The following is a 27,109-nucleotide window of genomic DNA, read 5'->3' on the forward strand; positions in this document are numbered from 1 at the left end:
TTGGAGTGAACATGAGAGATATGGGGGGGGTCATTATTTAGCTGAATTGCCCTCCTCTGCATGGTATCAAGCATTCTTAGAGAGGTTTTGAGGTTCACTGCATCAAATGCCGAACAGTATTCTAAGATTAGGTGGATTTGGGATCTATACAGTGTTAGCAGTTGTTCATGTAAGAAGTAGTGTCTTGTAGAGAAAAGTATACCAAGTTTTTGGAGGCCAAAGAAGCTATAATTGATTTTTATAAATTTATGAATTATAGTCTCTATGATTTATTAAAATGAATGTTAATCATCATGTAACTATGAAAAAGAGCTATGGTTGAGATGTGTTTGTGCTATGAGAGGCTAGAGGTGCAAGTCAGGCCAAGAACAGAATCCCGTTTGGTAATTTCAGAATTATGAAAAGTAAGGGAAAGTGAAGTGAGATCTTCATGGTAGTCTGGCAATTTGTTGCTCCATTTTTTTATTGCACTTAATTTTTTTACATAATCAAAACATGGTATACTGTTGTGCCCTGAATAAGCTATGAAATGTTTATTATAAAATATTCAGGTCACAACCTCAAATACAACTAAGGCAGAGAATATGGAACGTTGGCAATAGGACAAGTGTAAGCTGTTTACAAGTACAAAACACTTAAAATTTTGGAATTTAATGAATTTGTATAATAAGCTTTTACATTTTATATATAATCTGTATTAAGTGTGAAACAGTTATAGAGATCCATGTAAGCTGGCAAATCCATTTGAAAAAGCCAGTCTCTAGTACTAAATTAGCAAAGCCTATGAGTCAGGGTTCAAGGGTCACTTTTGCTGTCCTGCGTTATGGAAAAGAAGGGAGGGAGAGAAGTATTGGAAAAGGAAACCTAAGCGTCTTCCAAGAAAGGAGGGTAGACACACGTGCAAAAATAAATAGAGGGAGCTAAGGTGATCGACGTTAGCACACGTGACCGCTTTGGCGCGAATTGCGAAGTTCGAGATTTGCCGAGAGGAAAGAGTTAAACAAAAAGGCCTTGCAAGCACGATTCCAGATCTTTTTTCCTGGATTCCTGGTTCCTGATCTCTCGGACAGTGGTTGAGGTCGTCGTCGGGGAAGATTCCTGGCCAGTCGCGGAAGGCATTTAGTTCGTCTGTCGTAGCGTTCGTATTGGGCCAAGCTATGTCCGTACTCTAGGATAGCTGTGCATTGCCATACGACGGAGGAACTAAATTGATGCCTTCCATTCAGTGGCGACGTTACCGTGCCACCTCCCAGTTTTCCTGCGGAGATTCTACTCGCACAGATTTTACAGAAGATATCCTCTAAAGCGAACTATATTGAAGGCCTTGATGACCAGACAAGGCAGGAACAAGTCTTAACAATTCAAGGACAGCCATGGTAATGTAGACTTTTGAAATACTAATTCCAGTTATAGAAGAGAGCGAATTCCTTGTGAGAACATTTATATTGGACTGAACTTAAGGGACTGTAAGAGTAGCCTACAACTAGGCATAGGTCCGAAACAGTGTTAAGATTTGTTAGCCCACGAGGCCGAGTATACATCTGATTATGTTAAACTTAATGTGTAAATTGTGCTATTATGTTATTAACTGATGGCCATGTGTATCAGAATGGCATGATGATGATGACCTATGAATTTTATACTTTATGATTGTATTAGTGTTATTTGCAATTTAGTATGTGTGATTAGTACAAATTAAGCTTTTACATTTTATATGCCTTTTTGAAAATTGAGTGCTACCATATTAACCTGCTTAAATTGTATTATTGTGTATCATCTTGAAGCTCATTAAATTGTTTCACTCATGTACTTGCCTGATCTGCTTATGTTATATAAATTCAAAACTACCGCTCATAAAATCATCAACGAACTAAGCGAGATAAACCCATGAGTATAAATATATTAAGTGAGCCATGACTGTGAGAAAGAAATAAGCAAGCGGAGGAATAAGATTAATCTTGATCAAATTATCATTATGTCTTTGAAGGGGTCACCCTGAGCAAGAATCCTTTCTATCCTAGGTATTAGGTGGCGCAGCAAAAGAAATAAATGTGTTAATATTTATAGGGTGAACTCCATCAGATTGTAGTATGATAAATTGACGTTTAGAGCATAGAGAGGCCAATAAGACGGCAGAGATCCTAAGAAATATATTAATTTGATAAGGGACAAAAGAGTTATGAACATGTGTGAGAGAGAAGAAAAAAATAAGTAAAGATTAGTGTTGAGCTTGCTATAAGAACGAGGATAGGATATAAATAAACGTATTATAACAAATAAGTAGAGATATAAATAATAAAAGAAAGAATAATAACAAACGGCGCAGACGATAGGATAAAAGAAAGATATAAAACAGTAGAAGTTAATCTAAACGAATAGAGTATAAACCAATAATAACAATACAAAGACAAGACTTCAAAAATATGAAAAGAAAATATATTTTTTGTTACTATTTATAATTTTTTTAAGTTCTTTTCTTTTGTTCCTTTTCTCCTCTGTTTTTTTTTTGTTTTTTGGATTTTTTTTAAAAATTTTCTTTTTTTAGTTCGTTTCCATTCGTTTAATTTTTTGTTCAGGCTTGGCGCTAGGTGTTGACAGTAGACAGATTATGACTATTTCAGATGTAGATGGACTTGGAAGTTCCATTCCTGGTGCCCAGCAACTTGCTGACTATCGCCGACTTGAAAAAGCTGTAACCAACACGTATTTCACAGCTTCTATGGAGGCAGGTAAGTTTTATTAACTATACATTAAAGTATAAAAACTGAAAATCTTTTAGAGGAGTATATTTCAATATTCTTGAATAGATAATACTTCTAAAAGTGGATATGTATTTCATTCTTCATTATATGATAACTTTGATATTGATAGTTTTAATATCTTCTTATTAATTTGTTCCAGAAATTGATCCTAGATAGCTGAATTAGCTTCTCATAATTTCATAGGTTTTTGCTTAAATACTCAAAAAGATCAACAGCCCTCTAAAATGATCATCCTTTCTATAAAATAGATGAGCATGTTAATGATTTAACAGTGAGAAGTGATATATTTGTTGCTTATAGCAGAATATCTCTTAAGTCCCCAATAGTGAAATACCAACACAATTTGGTCTGAAGTTGCTTATTAATATTCAGAAATATCGAACAACGGAATTTTTTCTTAAATCAAAATATCGATGTTTTTCTTTTCATTTAAAATAGAAGCGAAACTTATCATTATTTAAGTACTTTAATATTTAATAGCATAAAAATGACAATTATGTTATCATTATAATGAAAATAGAATGTAAATAGCAATTTTCTGGAAATAAATATTGCAGAAAAATTTATCTAAGCTTATTAGGAGGAATAATGCACATTGAACTTTCCATAAAAAAAAAAAGCATTTTTGAGAGCATGACTAATAATTGGAGAAGTACTAACAAAGATTAAAGTCTTAGATGCTATTTTCTAATGGTCAGATATCATTCTAAGAGTTGGTTCAGTTAGTTAAAACTTATTGTTTAGCTTAAATTTAATATCATGATGTGTAAAAATAAGAGGCTTCTGCTAGATAAATGGAATCGTCTTACTTTTATAATGATAGAAAGCCAATGAAATGATTTGTTTTTTTAAATTTTCTTCATCTTATTAATAGCTGATAAATAATGGCTTTTGCTGTTTTTTCCTCTTAAAAGTGTATGGGTGAATGTGTATGGTTTGTTACGTGTAGAAGATATTTTTGTTATATATATATATATATATATATATATATATATATATATATATTATAAGCATGTTTAGTGCGAATCGATTCTTTGAACTCTAAAAACTTTGGGATGACAGAGTGAAATTTGCATCTTTTCAGAAAAACTAACCTGTCCAATTTTTACCAGAGTTTTTTCATAATCCTTGATATGATGTACATTAACCTCGTCAGAAGGTAGATATATATTATTGTAATTAGGATTGACTCGGGATGTATACATTAATAAAATTAAAATTTAACTGACTAGAACCCGAAAAAGTATAACAAAAAACTTTAATAAATCACGACTAGTTTCATCGGTTATATATATACACATTGTTATATCGTTTTTTGATTATATCTTCTTATATATATCCTATCAACTGCACCATTTGTTATAACTTCTTTTTCTTATTTAATTTAATCTTTCATTCTCGTATATCTTTCTCTTTTAAACTTTATTCTATACTTATTTCATTTCTTTGACCTAAATCTCTCCCCTTTTTCAACAAGCAGTTCTTTGGCCTCTCTATAGTTTAACCATGTGTTGGTTACTTAATGTTTAGGGCTTTGTCCTTGTATGGGACGTGACCATTAGCACATCTTCTGAGACAGTCCACCCGATAAGCATTGATAAATTTATATTTTAACTGCGCCAGCCAATACCGAGGATAGATGAGACTCTTATTCAGGATGGCTCTCTCAGAATGATACACTATAATTAAACTATAATAAAATCTAATCTCTGTTCACTAAATTCTTACATGCAGTCGTGGTCCGCTTTGTTTAATGATACACATGGGTTCTTCCCGCTAAGTTCGATAGTAATTTTATGAGTAGCTGTTTGAATTCATATACTAATTCAGATTAGTCAGGTATTAAGAAACATATTTATTAATAAAAGAAATTATACAAGTAAGCATTACTACTAAGTAATCTGAATCATTCTCAAGTAATATCTTTGGTTCAATACTACTACTAAACAAAATACATTATCAGTCTTGCTTGGACCACCTCTATATGCAACTTAACGTTATCTCATTAACACTTATCACACTTTCTACACTCATGTGGTCACAAGTTATATTATCTAACACATTACTACTAATGTTGTGTCGTGAATAAGCTACGAAGTGTTTATTATAAAATATTCAGGTCACAACCTTAAATACAACTAAGGCAGAGAATATGAAACGTTGGCAATAGGATAAGTGTAAGCTGTTTACAAGTACAAAACACTTAAAATTTAGGAATTTCATGAATTTGTATAGTAAGCTTTTATATTTTATATATAATCTGTATTAAGTGTGAACCAGATATAGAGATCCATGTAAGCTGGCAAATCCATTTGAAAAGCCAGTCTCTAGTACTAAATTAGCAAGGCCTATGAGTCAAGGTTCAAGGGTCACTTTTGCCATCCTGCATTATGAGAGAGAGGGGAGGGAGAGAAGTATTGGAAAAGGAAACCTAAGCATCTTCCAAGAAAGGAAGGCAGACACACGTGCAGAAAAAAATAGAGGGAGCTAAGGTGATCAACATTAGCACACGTGACCGCGTTGGCGCGAATCCGAAGATCGAGATTTGCCGAGAGGAAAGAGTTAAACAAAAAGGCCTTGCAAGCACGATTCCAGATCTTTTTTCCTGGATTCCTGGTTCCTGATCTCTCGGACAGTGGTCGAGGTCGTCGTCGGGGAAGTTTCCTGGCCAGTCGCGGAAGGCATTTAGTTTGTATTAGGCCAAGCTATGTCCTTGCTCTAGGATAGCTGTCTGTTGTCGTGCGACGGAGGAACTTGAATAAGAATTCAAGAACAGAGATGGTAATGTAGACTTTTGAAATACTAATTCCAGTTATAGAAGAGAGTGAATTCCTTGTGAGGACATTTATATTGGACTGAGCTTAAGTGACTGTAAGAGTAGCCTACAACTAGGCATAGGTCCAAAACAGTGTTAAGATTTGTTTGTCCACGAGGCCGAGTAGATATCTGATTATGTTAAACTTAATGTGTAAATTGTGCTGTTGTGTTAACTGATGGCCGTGTGTATCAGAATGGCATGATGTTAACCTATGAATTTATGCTTTATGATTGTATTAGTGGTTATTGCAATTTAATATGTGTGATTAGTACAAATTAATTAGAGCCTTTGATCTAAGTTGAGTGCTACCATATTAACCTGTTTGAATTGTATCACCTTAAAGCTCATTAAATTGTTTCATTCATTCATGTACTTGCCTGATCTGCTTATGATATATGAATTCAAAACTACCGCTCATAAAATTATCAACGAACTAAACGGGATAAACCCATGAGTATAAATATATTAAGCGAGCCACGACTGTGAGAAAGACATAAGCAAGTGGAGGGATAAGATTAATCTTGATCAAATTATCATTGTCTCTTTGAAGGGGTCACCCTGAGCAAGAATCCTTTCTAGCCTAGGTATTAGCTGGCGCAGTAAAAAAATAAATGTGTTAATACTTATAGGGTGAACTCCATCAGATTGTTGTGTGATAAATTGACGTTTAGAACATAGAGAGGCCAATAAGACTGCAATGATCCTAAGAAATAAATTAGTCTGATAAGAGACAAAAGACTTATGCATGTGTGAGAGAGAAAGAAAAATTAAGTAATGATTAGTGGTAAGCTTGCTATAAGAACTAGAACGAGGATAAGAGAACATTATAACACTAATTCACACAGAATAAACATGGCTTTTCTAGCTAGGCAGTTCTCAAACAAAATGGGCCTATGCCAAGTTGTAGACAGTATCTTAAAGTTCCATGAAATAAGTCCATTGCACAAAATTGTTCTCTAGAAAGCACACAATTCCTCAACTGAAAAATATATCACAAGAGTCTACATTACCTTCCCTGGAATGACATTCGATGCTTTCTTCTGCCTTGTCTAGAACATCAAGGCTTCTTCTCAGTCTGCTATCTGTCTGGTCACCTACTACAAACTGTATGGCCGGATTCTCCATGGGAAGGACGATATGGCTCAGGAGCTTAGCCAGAATGGACGGCATCTACTTGGTTCTTCCGTCGCACGACATAACACAGCTATCCTAGTCCAAGGAAATAGCTAGCCCTACTTGGTATGCTACGACAGATGCCTCATACCTCCAATGACCACCTGAACTTCTCCGTAGGTGCGGACTGGACCAACATCCGAGCGATCAGGAAACCGGAACCAAAAAAGTATCAAGTGGGGTTTGCTTGACCCTTTTGTTTTCTTTCTCTTTTCAGTGTTTCTCGGCTAACGCAATGCCTGCCAATGCGGTTACATGGGTTTACGTCACTGCGTGCAGCTCCCTCTATTACATCGCACGTGCACTTGTTGTGTTTTTCTCGGAAAGCGCCCTGGTTTCTCTTTCTCATACCCCCCCCCCCCAGTATACATAACACTGAACGGTCAAAAGGTGAATCTTGGACTCTGGCTTACAGGTTTTGCTACCTTATAACACATGAAATGGGGTTCTTAAATAAATTTAACACTTTAATTAATTTCTTTATCTGACTCTTATGTACAACAGGTTAGGTCTTACAATTTTCTTTCATTTGTTATACGATTTCTTTCTCCTAATTTAGTGTTATGTACAAAATTTTACCTTTCCAGTATATAGCCAACACACCACATTCTCTGCCTATATTTAAATAAAGTTGTTCCTGAATAATTCATGTTAAATCTTCTTTCTTAGTTTATTCAAGACACAACAACATATATATATATAACAAAAATATCTTCTACATGTAGCAAACCATACATGCGCGCGCACACACACACACACATTTTTGAGGAGGAAAAACAGCAAAACTTGAAAGAACATGAATATATATATATATATATATATATATATATATATATATATATATATATATATATATATATATATATACAGGGCAGGCCAAAAGCTACAAGGTGATTTTAAAAATCGATTACTCTTTTTTGAGACTTTTTAGGCTTTTTTTTTTTATTTTCTTCTTCTTCCGGATTGTAAAACACTACAAGCCTGGGATATTTATGATGAAGCAGCTCTTTTTTAACCAGAGAACAAAAATTGTACAGTTTTACTTTGAAAATAATCATTCAATAATTATTGAATTTCCAGCACGGTCCTGAGTTCTTATGGGGTTATTTTGAAAGGGAAGATGTATTGAAACAAACTCCGAACCCCTCTGCAGTTTCAAGACAACGTCCAAGCCTTACCACGACAGACTCTCAGAGCTGTCATGGCGAATACCCTACATCAAGCAGTTATGTGAAGCTGAAAACAGAAGACATTACGTGACATTATTTTTCACACTTGATGTCAAAAAAAAATCTTAATTTTTGTAGATTTTTTTTGTGTAATTAAAATTTCAAAAAGGTCATACGCAATAGAGTTATTACTATTTCAAATCACCTAGGAACTTTTGGCCTACCCTGTATTTCCTTTCTTGTCTTGTTCTTTCAAAACTTCAAATTCGTAAGTCCTTTAGATAAAAATTTATTTTATAAAATGGGAAATTAGTTTGCCATTCAGAATTTGACCCATTCATAAGCAACACAACCATCAACACTTAGGTGAAATATTTGTAACAATATATCCATTTTAAAATGGGAAGATTTGTAAAGTACACAGTTATGGCAAATGAATTAGGATTGATGAATATGTAATTATAAAAAAAAAGTGAGAGTTAAAATAATGGAAATGTACTTTGTTTTGGTTAGAATTTAAGCTATATTTGTTGAAAGGAATTGCGACATTAGGAAGTTTGACTTTTTGCTTTTGTTTAGAGCTTATTCCACTGTTTTTGACATGTTCGTTAACTTTTTATTATTATTATTATTATTATTACATGACACCTCCAGGGAGAGCACCTGCTCTACAACTCTCTGTCTCCACCACTCACTCCACCAACTACAACAAACCACACCACCTACCCCTGACTTTACATCAAACCATCTTCCTGTACTTCAATTCTAACTGCTGACTTTCAGCTTAAGTATAGAACATTATGCCCTGTATAATGTTCTATTTATCCCATATAACTGTAGTGTTTTGAAAAGCTTTTTCCTGGGCACTTTTGTCATCAGCCTTTTCCAGCTCTACAAAACTTAAGTGCATCCTTGTCGTATTCCTATGATTGATCAACTATTTGTCATAAAGTGAAAATCTGATCTTGACAACCTCTATTTGGCCTGAATCCAGGTTGTTCTCCAAGTTTCTCTTCTACAATTGTTTTCAGCCTCTTTTCAAAAGTCCTTGCATAAATCTTATCTGGAATGCTTAGTAAAGAAATTCCTCTGTAATTCTCACATTCAACTTTATTCTTTTTTTTTACAGATGGGAACTGTGAGAGTGCTACATCTGGAATTTAACTCTCTCACCAGGCCCCTCTGAATTATGCAGAGTAATCACTGCAAAACTTTTATACCTCCCATATTTAAGCATTTCTGGTCGCATATTTACTCCAGTTACCTTTCCACATTTCATTTTTGATAGCTTAGTCTGCCTCAAATATTGATATGTATGCTTGTTTCATTTAAGTCTTTTAAAGTAACTACTTCAGACATCTAGGATATCGTTATCTTCAGTTTTCGTGTCTCCTTTATCATCTTTGATTCTTTTAACAGTACTCTTTCCTCCATTTCCAAGCTTTTATCAACTCTCCAGTACATTTTTGCCATCTTCCTGATATTTATTTTCTTTATTCTTACAAAAGTCTTCCCATGACTTCTGTTTCGCTACCTTTTCACATAACTTAACTCTCTTACATTTTTCTTTGTTATTCTTTTAGGGTATCTGACTTTGCTAGGAACTTTCAATATGCTTTCTTCACCACATACCTCCCTAGCTAAATCAATGTTTTCTTCAGTTTGCCACTGAGACTAAGGTTTGGTTCCTGTTTTCAACTGTTTCAGTTTTTCTTTAATAATGTTTCTATAGTTAAGTCTACAGTACCTGTAAAAGCTTCTCAAGTTTAATTCTTTTTAAACTAATTTACATACTGTTCTTTTCAATGTGATATTCTTTTTTATCCTATTTAGATCTAAACGATGATCACTTCCAATTTCAAATACTCTATACATGCTTGTATCTTGGATCAGCATGAATATATCACTATCAACAATTGCAATCAACGAGACTTTTCTTATTTTTGCATCTTCTCTCCATGTGAACTTTTGTACATCTGTATGTTGGAACATGGTGTTAATGCTAATCCATATCCTGAGCATAAATCCAGCAGATACTCACCATTATTTTTTGCTTTCTCCTTTTCTCTAAATTTTCCCAAAACATTCATATAAGCCTAGTGGGATTAATTTCTTACTCTGCTGTTTAGATCTCTAACAAGGACCACTTTTTTCATTTTATTTGTCAGCTACCTCTAATGACTCAAAAAATTCCTACCTCTAATTCTTATCTCTAATGACTCAAAAAAATTCCTCATCTTCTTCCTTAGGATAACCTTCATTGCACCAGAGGCACAAATAAGTTTCATGGTCCATTTCCCCGATTTGAAGTGTGGCCACATTACTTGAAACTGCCTTCCAATTGAGAAATTTATCTTCATGTTTAGTGTTGAATGCTATTGCTACTCCTTTCTTTGATCATTATTGCCCAAATATAACATCCTATATTTATTATTTAGTAAGATCTCGCCTGTTTTTGTCCTTTTTTGTCTCAGTAATGCCAATTATGTCCATATGGCAAACTGGAAAAAATTGTTTGATTTCTTTTCCATTAATACTTCTTATTATATTGATGGTTTCTATCTTTCATTCTTTTGATATTGGGTTTGTTCTTCTACTGGAACTTCTTCGAGATGTTCAGTAGCCGATGTTTCACTGTTTGCCTTGGTTCCCTGATGAAAACAGCAGGGGCTTTGTTTAATTGGGTGATGCCCCAGCTGCCATAAAATCTCATCATGTTGTATTGTGATATGTATTTGTGGTTTAAGCCAATAGAGAGAACAGTTTGTTGGCTAAGTCCTAAATTGCCAGCCTATCCTTGTTTGTTCAGTACCTAGTGGATACCTACTAATGGGGTGCACCACAAGAATGTGATGAGTAAACATTAGATCAGAAGCCCCAGTTAGTTCTCCACATTCCTTAAAGATGATGTGGAGATCTCATCCCAGTTATTTAGCTTTGACCCTTAAATTACCCCTCAGTAGAGAATGTTCTTATGTAATTCTTGCATTCATGTTTGTTTTCCTTTATTATGGATGGGTGGGTATTATGGGAACTCTGCTTCAGTAATACAGAATTCGACCTTCTTGATTGACCTTCTCATGATTGCATTTCTCTTTAATATTTTCTACTATTGTTCTGCTAGATCTTGTCATTTTACAATCTTTCAAGGCAGTTTCTCTAGGCATCCAGAATATTATTATTAAGAGAGAGACCTCCAGGGAGTCAGAGACTCATCAAGGGAGGCCACATACTACACACACCGGCTATCATACTTATTCTTGAATTCATTCACACCTCTTGCACTCACAATATCCAATGGCAATCCATTCCAATCATGCACTACCCTCTGAGAAAAATCTAGCCCTCACACCCTTCTTGGCGACCTTCATTCTCAGCTTCCAAGGATGCCCTCTCGTCCTTTCCCTACCCTCCATAAATTGAAAAATTCCATGAATTGAAATCCTGTATGACCTTTTCAGAAGTTTGTAAGTCTCAATCATATCACCCCTCTTTCTCCTGTTTGCTAGTGTCTGCAGTCTGCAAATTCTCAATCTGTCTTCATAATCAGTATTCCACAATCCTGATATCTTTTTTAAGACCTCACTTGGACTATTGTGCACAGACCAGACCTGTGCACAATAGTCCAAGTGAGGTCTTATCAAGGCCTTGTAAAGAGGCAAAATAACATCCTTATCTTTACATGTGAATGTTCATTTCAGCATTGCAATTATCTTTTGAGTTGTATTTGCAATCTTTGCCACATGGCCTCTAAACTTCAACTTCCTATCTATTAACACACCAAGATCCCTAGCCTCATCAGTTTCTTCTAGCCTAATCCCACCAATATAATACGACATTGGAAATCTAATCATGCCGAAGTGAATGACTTTACATTTGCTGACATTGAACTGGCACCCATTTTCCCATGCCCACAGTTCCAGCCTATTGAAATCATTCTGCAAAGACTGCATATCAGCAGCATTTCTGATTACCATATCTATCTTTGCATCATCAGCAAATAACTGTATGTCACTTGTCAAATCCTTCCCAATATCATTAATGTACAGATTGAATAACAGTGAACCAAGCACTGATCCTTGTGGTACACCACTTGTTACCTTAAACCTTGCAGACTCAGATCCCCCATGTACCACTTTTTGATATATGTCAGTCAGCCTCACATCCATTCCTTCTGCATAGCCTATGCATCAAATCGTTTGCCATCATAGCCCTTCTTTTTAATTCATTTTTATCATAGCGAGGTGAAATACTAACGATTTTCACTTTCTCACTCTTCACTCTCACCTCTTCCAGCAACCCTTTCATGTCCTCTATCATACTGAACTTATCACCATTTAAATCGTTCATACCTACTACAACTACGATTTCATTTACTTTTCTTTTCTGTTTTTGAATTACTTGCGTTATATTTTTAATTTTTGCTCCAGGAAAACTCAGTGTTATAACTCTCTCATCTATAGCATGTTTTCATTATTTCCTTGCTTTGTTGTTTCTTATTTTCCTGTTCATTTTTCTTTTTCTCCCTATGCTCATTTAAACGTCTCTCAACGTTTTGCAATTCCCGCATTGTCTCTCTGATGATCTGCTTCAACTTCGCTATTTTGGCAGTTAATTCATTTTTGTTTCATATCCTTCAGTTTTATTTAACCATTTATCATTTCTGATTCCTTTTATATTATTCTTTTCTCCATTTGTAAGCTTTTTCAATAACCTTCAAAATATTTTACCAATTTCATGATATACATTTTCTATATTCTTAACAGAGTCTTTCCAATCCTTTGTTTAGCTACTTTTGTACACACTAATAGCTGTTATATTTTTATCTGTGTTCTCTAAGGTACTTGACAACTAGCCATGAACTTTCATTATAATTCCTTCTTTTTTAGGACTGATTTAAATCCATTGTGAAGTTCTGATTTTTCTTGTGGACAGCTGTGTTGTGAGTGAATCATTCAGTTCTTTCCATTCATAATTTGCCATTGGGTCTTTGAAGTTTTTGTTTTTTGATTTTCTGAAATAAAATTTGTATATTTGAGTTTACAGTTCACCTCTGAAAGCTGTTTAACTCTGATTGTTTTGATGAATTTTTAATATCGTCTAATAAGTACATAGGTGGATTTTTCCAATGCAGGATAATATGTAAACAATCTTTATAATATAAATATAAATACTTTATGTAATTGCACATCTATTGTTTACATAAATTTTCATTTTCTGACACCATCAGATTTATTCCATGCATACTGGAAAATTGAGTTCATATATGTGCATGTTTGAAATTTAATTTTTTTATTATCAGATTAAAAATGCTTACACATGAGGTTGACATTTATAATTGATATATGTCACACTCAAATCTACATAACTATGGGTTTTAGTTATGTTTCTAATATCTCATGAGGAGTGTTTTGACTCCATAGGGTCTGATTATTTTAATAAGTCACCCAAAAGTGTTTCATGGAGTTATAATGCTAAAATTGATTTCAGTAATAATGAAGAAAAACCTAAAAGGATTGATTAGCAAAAGAAAATTATTAAAAGAAAGAATAATAAATATGTTCATTATATTATAACAAGTAACCAAAAATAATTTCCTTTGAGACTTTAAAAGGTTTTGAGGCATGCATTATCCTGGCATTGTAATATCTTAAGACATTTAAGCCATTTAACATAACCCCTCAGCATACAGTGAAGTGATACCCTTCCAAGGCATGCAAAATACATTATGGACATCTACAGCCTTCCTTGGTGATAATACATTTAGATGGTTTCCTTGTAATCTGGCACATAATCTTGCTGCCATCTACACTGCAGATCAGACCTGGAAGGAAGTTGTGTAGTGATACGCTGTGGTATGGAGATTAGTTGCTCTCTGTATGGGTGACAGGTCTAAGAGTCTGTGTCTTAACATTGCATGTTCCTTGCTCTTTTTTCTCTTCACCTCTTGAATACCATCATGACAGTAAACTCAAATAGATATAACGGTACTCTGGTTAAAATAAAAAAATAATAATAATAAAAAAAAAACAAGCTTTCTTCACTAAGCTAAAAAATTTACTTAAACTTTACAAACAACCTTCTTCTACATCATTGCACCAACATTTGTGGTGCCTAAACATCATCTCAAATGATCTTCCTTGCTAACTTTAATGTTCCTAACTACAGCTGGATCCTGATTTCCAATTCCACTGACCATGCAGGAAGAGAATCTTGGGTATTTGCTATAAGCAATAAATGAAATTATTCATCTACCAACTAGAATGCCCAATAATCCTCTCCTGTCCTCTCATCCAATACAATTTCTTTTCTTAACAGTTCTCCTTCCAGAGGTGCACTGTTAAGGTAACCTCTCCTCTTAATAAGTCAGATCATAACCTAATAAAATTTCATCTCTGGTAGAACACCTTTCCCTCAGCCATTCACATGCTTGTATCCTTTGGCACTACACTTTTGAACCAAGTGAAAAGATCCTCATGACTTTTACTTCTTTCCATGAAGTAAAATGGAAAAACTTGCATAACTGTTAACAGTGCCGAGTCTGAATTTTGAAAGGTATAAATTTAAAAAGCTTTCCACTTGTGCCAATGCCAGTTGGGCCTTCTAGTCCCTGGCGAAAACTATTCGGTGCAATTTCTGACCCATCTGTGCTCCTGCTCATTTTTTTGCTAAGATAAAGCCATCCTTCTAACATCATTCTTCTCATCCAACTCCTGTATAGATGACCAAGGTAAATCATCTCCAATTTTTGCATCACATGTCTCCTGTGATGAAGGATCCAGAAACTCCTCAGAAAAATCTTCAACCCGCATACCATAAAGGTTTGTGTCCCACCAGCTGTGCTCAAGAAATGTGCTCTCCTGAACTAATGCCTGTTCTTCACCTGTACTCTATATTATATTCAGCTGGCATCTGTTCCACAGCATAGAAGCCAGTTTATATACAACCAATTGCTAAAAAAAGGGGGAGACATTTCTTTCATCAAATCAGATTATTCACCTAAACCAGTGCTGTCAAAATAATGGAGGTCATCAAAGGTCAATTTCTTTTTAACACCTGGAAAACTGTCAACTAATCAGTGACTACCAGCATGGATTTTACCAGCCAAAATCCAGCAGATCTTGATATGACACAAAGCATCATTTGATATTGTTTGGCATCAAGAGCTTTTCATCAAATTACCATCTTATGATCTCCCTTCCATCCCATGTAATTGGAGTACCAGATTTTTCTTGGACTGTTCACTGCATGTAATGGTAGAGAGTGTTCTCTCATCAGATTTTTTCTATTAATGCAGGTGTTTTTGAAGGCTGATGGAGTACTGTCATCAGTTTTGTTGACATTTGTGCTCTTCATTCCCACTATTCATATGATAAACCCCGCACTGTTCAGACATCTCATACCTCAAGATCATTTATTATCAGTACCCTAAACACTAATATCTATATCATCCTTCATCAAGATATAACAATCCAGTCACCTTTAATGCTTTCAAAACAGTTTTTTATATATATACAGGGTGTTCAAAATTCCACATACAAACTTTGAGGGGAGGTAGAGAACATCGAAATCAACCATATTCACATAGGAAAGCATGACCGGAAATGCCACCCGAAAGTGATAGGGTGGCGCTGTTCAGCAGCGCTCCAGGTGAGCAATTGGAGCTTCCTCATTCAAGCTTTCGATGTCGTACGAAGAACATGCGTCGTTTTATGAACACTGAGATAGCAGACATGCACCTCATTTACGGGTTAGCTGACGGTAATGGTTGACCCGCTGTACAAATATATCATGAAAGGTACCCAAACAGGTGTGTACCACATCACCAAATGTTTGCGCATTTGCATCAGAATTTGTGTGACTATGGATCATTTAGGGATCGCAGGCATGATAGTGGATGGCCACGATCAACGCGAAATCTCGCTATAGGAATATCTCAATCCGGTGTATTGTGCGTTTTGCACTCTGAGTCCTTGCATCCATTTCATCTGCAATTGATCCAGTTACTGATGGCCGAAGATTATCCTCGACATGTGGAATTCGCGCAGTGGTTTTTGCAGAAAAGTACTCTAGACCCAGATTTTCTAACTTATGTTTTGTTCACGGATGAAGCTTCATTTACCCACGAATGGGTCTTCAATCACCGCAATGTGTGGACCCATGAGAATCCACACACTGTGTGATCACATGCTGCACAACAACGCTTCACCATTAACGTATGGGCAGGTATCGTCGCTGACTGTTTAATTGGTCCATACCTGTTACCACCCTGACTGGACTGCCAGAAGTATCAGACCTTTCTGGAAGAAGTTCTGCCGGATTTACTGAACAATGTTCCAATGACTGTGCTTCGGCAGATATGGTTCCAACACGACAGAGCTCCAGCCCATTTTGACATTTCTGTGCATCAGTATTTGGACAGGTCCTTTGGGGCATGGTGGACCCGTCGTGTAGCCCCACACCCACCTCTTTGTCAAGCATTGATTTCTTTCTGTGGGGGACCCTTAAAGCCATGGTTTGCAAAATGCCTGTTGCCTCTGACATGGACCTCGTGGCAAGAATTGCCATCGCCGCTGCTGCTAATATCCTGGAAACTCGGGTATTTTCGAAAATGTACGCCAATCAATGCGTCGTTGGTGTCAGGCAGCATCACTGCTAATGGTCGTAACTTTGAGCACCTGATGGAATCCTGAAACCATATTAAGTATCCAACTACTATTGAACTGTTCAGTTACGCCTAATAAATTTTTTTATGATACTTATTGCCTTGTGTTATTTCTGTATCTTTGTGTCCCTGTTAGTATCTTTCGGTGGCATTTCCGATCATGCTTTCCTATGTGATTGAATATAGTTGATTTTGATGTTCTCTACCTCTCCTTTTATATATACAGGAATATCTCGATTATCGCGGTTATTGTTGCCACAAAAAATACCACAATAATCGAATCCACGATAATCGGGATAAATAATGTGTGTAAAATGGGTGATCAATGCCAAGGATTTTGATTTTTCAAATCTATTAATTCAATTTTATATAACAAGTAAAAAAGAAATGTGTTAAACGTGTTAAGTAAAAAATGAAGGTTCATTAAGAAAAACAAGATTATTCTTTAATCTTTATTTATATATAAGAAGTACATACAGTACATACAATTATTCTTTCTTGGATAAAAATTGGTGTAGAGTTGTCTGGTGGAATTTTTTCTTTCTTTTTTCTTCGTATAAAACTCAGTAGCAACGGATGGAATTTTCAATTTCCTGATGAACTTTCAGTGATCGCTCGAGATTAGGATCGCTGTTCAAGATTTTTTTTCTTTAAAATTTTCAGCAATTCTAAACATTTCGTCCATTTCTTTGAGGGTAAATTCCTTCGGTGCCAAGTCAATTTGTTCGTCATTATCATCAATTTGAGCATCGTAAGCACGTTCTCTCTTGAGGTTAATTAGGTCTTCATCATCCAGCTCCTTATCATGTGACTGAAACAGGTCCTGAACATCACCTTTTTCAATTTCTTTTAGTCCTACATCGAAACCAAGCTCAGTTATGTCATTGATAACAGTTACTTCATTTTCAAATCCTTTAAAATCATTTGCACAATGAGGAATGATCTTTTGCCACACCGCTCTCAGGTTGCTAGACGTTACTTCACTCCATGCTTCCCTGACATTCTCAATGTCAATGTTCTAATTTTTGATATTGAATGCCTTCCAGAATTCTGTCAAAGTCATAGCTTCATCTCCTGTAGTCTTTTCTATTGCTTGTGAAAAAGTTCTTCGTAGGTAATATGCCTTAAAGGATGTGATTACACCTTGATCCATTGGCTGGATGATGGAAGTGGTATTAGGTGGTAAATAAATAACTTTTACATTTTCGCACAAACCATTCAGTGCTGTTGGATGACTAGGTGCATTATCTAATATCAACAAGATTTTAAAATCAAGATTTAATGACTTGCAGTACCTTTCAGCTTCAGGACAAAAACAGTTTTTAAACCAATCCTCAAAAATAGTTTTTGTCATCCAAGCTTTTCTGTTGAATCTCCAACGAACAGGGAGAAAATTTTTATCTAAACTTCTAAGCGGGCTAAGATTTTGTGAACGATAAATAAAGAGAGGCTTCATCTTGTAATCTCCAGAAGCATTGCCACATAGTAAAAGGTGTTACACGCTCCTTCGAAACCTTGTAGCCAGGCTGTGATTTTTCATTTTTTGCTAAAAAGTTTTAGTGGGCATTTTTTTCCATAATAAACCTCTTTTGTCAGCATTAAATATCTGATCATCAGTATAATTTCCTTCTTCAATGATCTGTTGCAATTCACCAGGAAAACTAGCCTGCTTTTTTCATCGGCGCTTGCAATTTCACCTTGTACACAAACACTATGAATGCTCGATCGCTTTTTGAACCGATCAAACCATCCTGAACTTGCAGAGAAAGTTTCTTCCACTACTGACGCCGAATCATTTTCGCTTTCTAATTGTTTTCTTTTTAAAGTTTCAAACAAATTCAATGCTTTTGTTTTTATAGTCATTTGACTAAGAGGAATTCTCTTTTGGTTACAATCTTCTATCCACACTGACAATAGCGTTTCCATTTCAATCATAAGATGGCTTCTGTTTCTCATAGGTTGGGACACAGACGAGGTCGATGCACTTTGTCCTAGTTGCTTATAGTTTGCAGCCTGGTCTAAAATATGGCGAACAGTTGATTCATTTAGACCATACTCTCTTGCAATTTTGGCTTTGGTTATGCCTCTTTATACTTATTTATCATATGCAACTTATCTTCTTAGCCGATCCCTCTATGTTTCTTCTTGATAGCTGTAGACTTGAAATCATCCTTGTTTCTTTTAGCATTCATTGTAGGGGTAAATAACAAGAGAAATAAATATCCACATGTACTTCAGGCAAGGGTGGATAGTTACTGGTAAGTGGTGAGAAGGTGAGTCGGATAAAAACAAAGCGCTACAAGAGAGTGATACCTGGAGAGTGGCGACTCGAACTGGTTGCATATGTAGTAGGCTACATCTCGTGGTCTAATTCGAATTTGGAGCACAATAATTGGAATTTTGGTATCAAATTATAAATCGCGATAATCTAGGTATTCTTGTATATAAAATATATATTTAAAAAAAAAAAATTTTTTTTCTCTGCAGAAATAAAAAGACCTTGGTTTTAACTTCCTTATCTGCTCAGATTAAAACTAGATCTCACTTCTTAGACTGACATATACTTCTGGCCTTTTTCAGGCATAACCACATCACTTCTGTAGCATCCTCAGCTTTAAAAATAAAACTTTGCAATTTTTAGCATTTTACTTAACTTTTTTAAAATCATTTTTAAGGACAATTAAAAGATGCACAAAATTGGACCATGTAAAAATGAAAAAGATATCAGAAAAGAGCTAGATATTTACATGAATGAAAAGATTATGGAATATATATAGAGAAATGGACAGAGCATCTATTTAGGATGGAAAGATATCAGCTACCAAAAGAGGTGGATAAATATAGACCAAATAGAGAGAGGGGGGGGAAGATCAGCTGCAAGATGGAAAGACCAGCAAATGCCTAATTCCTGAAGAAAAGAAGCATCCTTTTTTGCTCGAGGTATTGCTTTTCATCTGTCATGCTACTAATTCTGTACAAATCACAATTTCATCCAACCTTAGAAAACTGTTCTTACATATGAGGCTGGTCTGAAAAGTTCTCGACCATAGATGGAAACACTATCGGCAAGTTTTTTTGTTTTTTTTAAGTTGGTACATCTGTCATAAGCATCCATGTGAAATTGCAAGTCATTCTATCAAGTAGTTTCTTTTATACAGCTGTCTGAAGCAAAAGTGTTGTCTGTATCCCTTGAAATGAATAAAATTGAGTATTGTGCAGTTATAAAATTCTTTGTAAAAGAACGTTTAACATCAAAAGAAATTCATTCAAAGTTTATGGACACTCTTCTCCTTCATTTTTGATAATTAAGGAATGGGCTACCAAGTTTAACCATGGCCGTCCATCCTTGAAGATGATCCACATAAAGGATGTCCAAAAAGTGTAACAATACCAGAAATCATTGATCAAGTGCATGATATGGTATTGCATGACCGGTGAGTCATAGTGCTTGAAATTGCTAAGACTATAGGCACTTCAAAAGAATGTGTAGGATATATTTTGCATGAAGAATTGCAAATGAAAATGTTTTGCACAAGATGGGTGCCGTGCTTGCTCGGAGCAGATCAAAAACACACTTGCATGAAAATCTCTGAACAGTGCTTGCAGCATTTTAACAAGAATAAAACTGATTTTGTGCATCAATTTATTACCATAGATGAGACTTGGATTCACCATTACACACCAGAATCCAAACAGCAGTCAAAACAGTGGACAGAAGCCAGTTGTTCAGTGCCAAAGTCAGTTCCATCAGCAGGAAAGGTCATGGCATCAGTGTTATGGGATGCTAAAGGCATTTTGTTTATTAATTATCTTGAAAAGGGTAAAACAATAACCAGAGAATATTATTCCGATCTTTTAACCAAACTAGACGAAAAAATTCGTGAAAAAAGATCCAGTTTGCAGAAGAAAAAACTCATCTTTCATCAGGACAATGCACCTGCCCACAAAGGTGTTTTGGCAATGGAAAATTAAGGGATCTGCACTATGAATTGTTGGAACATCCACCCTATTCCCCAAATTTGGCTCCCTCTGACTTCTGTTTCTTCCAAAACTAAAACTCTTCCTTGCTTGTCAGCGTTTTTCTTCGAATCAAGAGGTGATTGCAGCTGTAGAGGATATTTTGCAGATCTTACTAAGAACCACTACAGGGATGGGATAATTGCTCTGGATCATTGTTAGAATAACAATGAAAAAACGAATAATTTCAAAATTATTTTTATTTTTCAACATAATCTTCCTTAAGAGTAATATATTTATTCCAAAGATGCTCCAGTACCATTATCCTGTCCCTGTAATGGTTCTCAGTAAGATCTGCAAAATATCGGAGAAAAACGTTGACCAGCGAGGAAGAGATTTAGTTTTGGGAAGAGATATAAGTCACAGGGAGCCAAATCTGTGGAATTGGGTGGATGTTCCAACAATTCATAGTGCAGATCCCTTAATTTTCCCATTGCCAAAACACCTTTGTGGGCAGGTACATTGTCCTGATGAAAGATGATTTTTTTTCTTCTGCAAACTGGATCTTTTTTCACGAATTTTTTCGTCTAGTTTGGTTAAAAGATCGGAATAATATTCCCTAGTTATTGTTTTACCCTTTTCAAGATAATTAATAAGCAAAATGCCTTTAGCATCCCAAAACACTGATGCCATGACCTTTCCTGCTGATGGAACCCACTTTGTTTTCTTCTTTGGCGCTGAACAACCAGCTTCTGTCCACTGTTTTGACGGATTCTGGTTGCAATGGTGAATCCAAGTCTCATCTATAGTAATAAATCAATGCACAAAATCATAACACTAACAACAAAATTATGACATAAAACACTCCAAGATTTTTCATGCGACTTCATTTTTGAACTGCTCTGAGCAAGCATGGCACCCACCTTGCACAAAGCTTTTTTATTTGCAATTCTTGCAAAATATATCATGCATGTTCTTTTGAAATGTATAATCTCAGCAATTTCGTGCACTTTGATTTGCTGGTCATTCAGTACCATATCGTGCACTTGATCAAGTTTCTGTTGTTGTTACACTTTTTGGATGTCCTTCACGTGGATCATCTTCAAGGCTGGATGGCCACATTTAAACTTGGTAGCCCATTTCTTAATTGTCGAAAATGAAGGAGAAGAGTACCCATAAACTTTTATGAATTTCAAATTAATTTCTTTTGATGTTAAACCTTCTTTTACAAAGAATTTTGTAACTGCACGATACTCAATTTTATCCATTTCAAATGATACTGACGACACTTTTGCTTCAGACAGCTGTATGAAACAAACTACTTGATAGAATGACTTGCAATTTCACGTGGATGCTTATGATAGATGTACCAACATAGAAAAAAAAATCTTGCCGATAGTCTTGAGATCTATGGTCGAGGCCAAGAACTTTTCAAACCACCCTCGTATATATATATATATATATATATATATATAGAGTCCATCAAAAAAATGTATACACACTTCAGCAAAACAAAAAACTGTATAAAAATCCTAATACTAATATTAAATTTGTAATACAAAAAAATTTATACACACTTCAGCAAAAGAAAAAACTGTATAAAAATTGTAATACTAAATTTATACAGACATCAAGGGATGAATACAAGTTACCTTTGAATTCTACAATTGCATGAGGTTCTCACTGTGATTACCATTAGCTTCAGACACTTATTATTAGTGAATTACTGCTTGGGCAACGTTGGTCAAAGTGTCTAGTGGGATTTCTGTGCATGCCATTTCAATTTCTTTCTGAAGGGCCACCAATGTACCAATGTAGCTGGTTTTCTACGATACACTACATCCTTTAGAGTCCACATTGGTAAAAGTCCAAGGGTGTTAAATCCGGAGGAGGTTTGGGGAACTCAACTGCACCTCTTCGTCCTATTCATTGTCCCTTCAAACTCTCATCAAGGTAAGCTCTCATGTCTCGGTGGTAGCGTGGTCGTGCACCATCTTTTTGGAAGAGAAATTGATCAATCCTATAAAGTGCATGAATGGCAGGTAAAATGGATGTGCACTTGACCAGTAACAGTACTTTCAAAGAAGAATGGTTCTATTAAATCCCTAAATAACAATCCACACAAGACATTGAACCCCAGTAAATTGACTGCCTTGTCCACATTAATGCCCAGATTTTCTGGAGCTCAGTAAACATAATTATACTGATTCACTGTTTCCATTAAGCTTAAATTGGGCTTCATCAGACCAAAGCATCTTCCTCACAAACCCCTCAACTTATCTACCATGTTTTGAAACCATGTGAAAAACCTACTCCTCCCTCCTCTCCTCACTCATACCACCCTTATACAGTTCAGGGATGGTCTCTTCCCCTTTCTCCCCTCCCAATGTGAAAAATCTCATCTGCATTAATCTAGTAATAACCCCTTACAAAGTAATGCTTTGCAACCATATACCCTCTTCTTCACCAGAATCTGCAAATTGCATTTCCTCATACTCAACATTCTAGAGTTCAAAAACCACCTTAGTGAATTATCTTTTTTGAAAACAAGGCGACTAAATCTGTACACAGTAATCCATATGTGGCCTGTTCAAGGCACAGTATAACTATAATCGGCATACTTCTACATATCAGTGTCTCTGCATCATTGCAATAATCCACTGTACTGTTCTCACAATTTTAACAGTACATCATAAATGTTAGGTTCTTATCTACCATCACCCCCAGATCTCTTATTTCCTCTACCTTCTGTAAGATATTCCTACCATTTGTGTACTCTGCATCTCATCTTTGTTTTTTAAATTTTAAAATTTTGTGCTTTGCCACATTTAACTGTAAATCTCACTCAGCTGCCCATTCACTCAGTCTGTTCAAGTTGTGATGCTACTTCACATGTAAACTTTTGCATGCCCACGTTTGGGTAAAAGATAAAATATCAAATCTCACCAAGTTTAATTTTTTTCTAAAGAAACTTAGTATTTTTGAAGGAAATAAGAATAAGCATAGCTTAAAAGAAGTCCACAACTCTTAAAATTGTTGTTTATTAATTCTATTGCATGTCATTTTTGATTTTCATTACTATGTAAAAATGTATTATTTACTCCAATAGGTATGAAGTTTTCTCAACAAGTATTAACTGAATGCTGGGATATAGTCCTTGAAGTACTTTCAGTTTTACTGAATGGAACCAATTCTTGTGGAATTTCCAGTACTTTGGGTCTGCTGTTAGGAAGTGAAGGTGCAAAGGAAGAACACAGGCGGGCAAAAGATGCAATTGCTGAAAGTCTGGATGGTTTACAAAGAGCAGCCAAACTTTGCAACATTCTTGGTAGGCACTGAAATATAAAAAATAAGTGTAGAAAATATTTTATTATTGAAATATGTTCATGGTACTTACACTGCATTTCCATTAATCCTCACATTTTTTTTGTTTGTTTGTTTGTTTTAATATCTGATTCACACAAAAGGTCACAAGACTTTTATTGCATTAATGCCATGGGCAAGAGGAATAGAAGAAAGGAGGAATCTGTTCACATTTTGTTTGAACAGCTGAAGGGTGTGAGCCAAGGACACTCCTTTCCCAGACATATGGGGAAGGCAAAGTGGGTGAGACTGTTCCAAAGAGCAGAAGTAGATGGAATGAAAGAGGAGGCAGTGAAGTTGGTTTGGTGAGTTTCAAGATCAGTAAAAGACTATAAAAGGGTGAATTTGAAGGAGAGTGGAGGAATAATAGTGGCCAATTCTGTAGAGTGCTTTAACTTTAATGCTGTTAATCCTCATTTGGCATCGCAGCAATACCAACGTTTAAATAATGCAAAAGTCGTATTCAATCTTGGTATCTCTTCTTGGGCTAGCTACTACTGATCAGACTTCAATGAAGATCAAAACTCCTCTGGGTAGTGGTCCTTTCCATAATGCATAGCATTATACATCACCTCCCCCTCCCAAAAAAAAATGTATTCTTTGCATAATGTGATATCAAGGCAATTAATTTTACGTCATTAGCCTCTATATACAAGGAGTCTAGTCTTGAGGATACTTCGTGTGCAAACTTTGTTTGCCTATACAAGAATATCATTTATTGGCATTTTCTAATTTAATTTATAACCAAGTGAAAAAAACTTTCTGTAAGAGTCAAAGAATGTTAGACTACACACAACTCCAAGTAATCTTTACTGGAGTTTAACCAAATTACAAGGATGATAGGTAATGAAATCTGCAGTAATTTTTTTCTTATTCCATATAAATTTATTCAACTGGTGAGGGTGAGTGCTCCACCATATTGGATTTTGGCCCTTTTTGAGGTTTCATCAGTGGGAGACAGACCTAGAAGGGGATTCCAGAAGGTCCACTACCAAGACCCATTTTGACCTTTATTCAGGTCGAAGCTGGTATGGGTGGTGCTCCTTCCCATTATACACACACTAAAGGATGTATGCTTTGCATTATAGGATACTGCTGCAATTGATGTGAAGTCATTAGCCTCTATTACAAGTAGCCCTGTTGTGAAGATATTTCACTTTGTTTTAAAAGTTTGTAAACATACTTTGTTTACACTTGGATGAAAGATTAAACAAAGAATATAATTTCTTGGCATCTTTAATTTATAGTATAACCTAGTGAAAAACTTTCTTTCTTTCTTAATCTTTCCCTCTTTTACCTTTATGGTGTCAAGGGTTTCTATTCCTTATAACTGCAACCATTATACAAGGATAAGGTGGTTGGCTCTATGCCTCCTGGTGTATCCTATGTCTGTAGAAGCATTATGTTCACAAGGCTGGTCCCTGCTTGCAGGAGGAAAAAACCCTCCAGTCCATGCCCAAGATTGACTAAGTTCGCTATGTCTGAGAAAGAGTAAGCCAAGGACACACCTTTCCCAGACATATGGTTGGAAAGTGCATAGCCAATTGGCGCAGGTGAAAAACTTTCACCTATTGAATGCTATCAATACTCTATCCTTTCCTTGATCATTATTTTCCAAATATAACATGCTGCACTTATTATTTAGTAGGACCTCACCTATTTTTGCCTTCTTTATCTCAGTAATGCCATTATGGCTATTTGATTATAGAAAATATACTAAAGAAATAATATGTACCTAAGGTAATAAACATCCACAAACATCATTGATATCAATATAATGGTTGAAATCTTTTTTTGTAACAATTTAATTTCAGTTTGTGTGTGTGTATATACTAGGGGGCTCTGCCCGCTGACACCTATGGCGTTCCTCCCCCTCGTGTTCCGGACTGGTAGGCCGGTTCTCCTTGAATTCCGATGACTCGAATTTTGAAGACTCGACACTCAGGGTAGCCCATGAGTTTCAAAACGTTACACAAAAATGTTACATAAAAAAATGTTACAGCCTACATCCGTTTCTAATTTCAGCTATCATTTTATAGTATAGAGTATATATATATATATATATGTTCTATACATAAAAGTTCTCGCCCTAACAATGAAAAAACAAATTTGTAATTTCAAAATTATTTTTATTTTTCAACATAATCTCCCTTAAGACTAATACATTTATTCCAGCGCCATTATCTTGTCCCTGTAGTGGTCCTCAGTAAGATCTGCAAAATATCCCTCTACAGCTGCAATCATCTCTTCATTCAAAGAAAAACACTGACCAGTGAGGAAGAATTTTAGTTTTAGGAAGAGACAGAAGTCAGAGGGAGCCAAATCGAGAATAGGGTGGATGTTCCAACAATTCATAGTGCAGATCCCTTCATTTTCCCATTGTCAAAAGCACCTTTCTGGGCAGGTGCATTGTCCTGATGAAAAATGATTTTTTTCTTCTGCAAACCAGGTCTTTTCTCACGAATTTTTTCTTCTAGTCTGATTAAAAGATCAGAATAATATTCCCTGGATATTGTTTTGCCCTTTTCAAGGTAATTAATAAACAAAATGTCTTTAGCATCCCAAAACACCGATGCCATGACCTTTCCTGCTGATGGAACTGACTTTGTCTTCTTTGGCACTGAACAACTGGCTTCTGTCCATTGTTTTGACTGCTGTTTGGATTCTGGTGCGTAATGGTGAATCCAAGTCTCATCAATGGTAATAAATCGATGCACAAAATCAGTTTTATTGTTAAAATGCTTGAAGCACTGTTCAGAGATTTTCATGCATTTTTGATCTGCTATGAGCAAGCATGGTACCCATCTTGCGCAAAGCTTTTTCATTTGCAATTGTTTTTTATAGCAGTTTCAAAGTGAGTGAAACTGCTATAATCTCAGCAGTTTCACTCACTTTGACTCGCCGGTCATCCAATTCCATATCGTGCACTTGATCAATGATTTCTGTTGTTGTTACACTTTTTGGATGTCCTTCATGTGGATCACCTTCAAGGCTGGTACGCCAACATTTAAACTCGGCAGCCCATTTCTTAATTGTCGAAAACGAAGGGAAGAGTGCCAATAAACTTTTATGAACTTCAAATGAATTTCTTTTAGTGTTAAACTTTCTTTTACAAGGAATTTTATAACCACACGACACTCAATTTTATCCATTTCATGGGATACAGACAACACTTTTGCTTCAGAATTGTATAAAACACACT

The 27,109-nt window shown here is 35.5% G+C and overlaps 1 protein-coding gene across 4 annotated transcripts in view; it reads left to right on the forward strand.

Moving 5' to 3' along the window:
• Positions 1-27,109, forward strand: part of LOC150096041 (brefeldin A-inhibited guanine nucleotide-exchange protein 3) — a 377,536-nt gene that overhangs the window by 154,785 nt on the left and 195,642 nt on the right. For all 4 annotated transcript variants that reach the window (XR_016549919.1, XM_090408931.1, XM_090408932.1 and 1 more), the window contains exons 19-20: positions 2,577-2,729; positions 23,654-23,872. Coding sequence is in view for 3 of the 4 variants with exons in the window: in XM_090408931.1 (XP_090265057.1) it covers positions 2,577-2,729; positions 23,654-23,872 (372 nt within the window). In the remaining variant the exon portion in view is untranslated. The remainder of the gene's footprint in view (positions 1-2,576; positions 2,730-23,653; positions 23,873-27,109) is intronic.

Source organism: Typopeltis vanoorti, chromosome 19 (assembly GCF_054136105.1).
Source record: "Typopeltis vanoorti isolate ZY-2024b chromosome 19, IOZ_Tvanoo_1.0, whole genome shotgun sequence".
In the NCBI taxonomy this organism is placed as follows: Eukaryota; Metazoa; Arthropoda; class Arachnida; order Uropygi; family Thelyphonidae; genus Typopeltis; species Typopeltis vanoorti.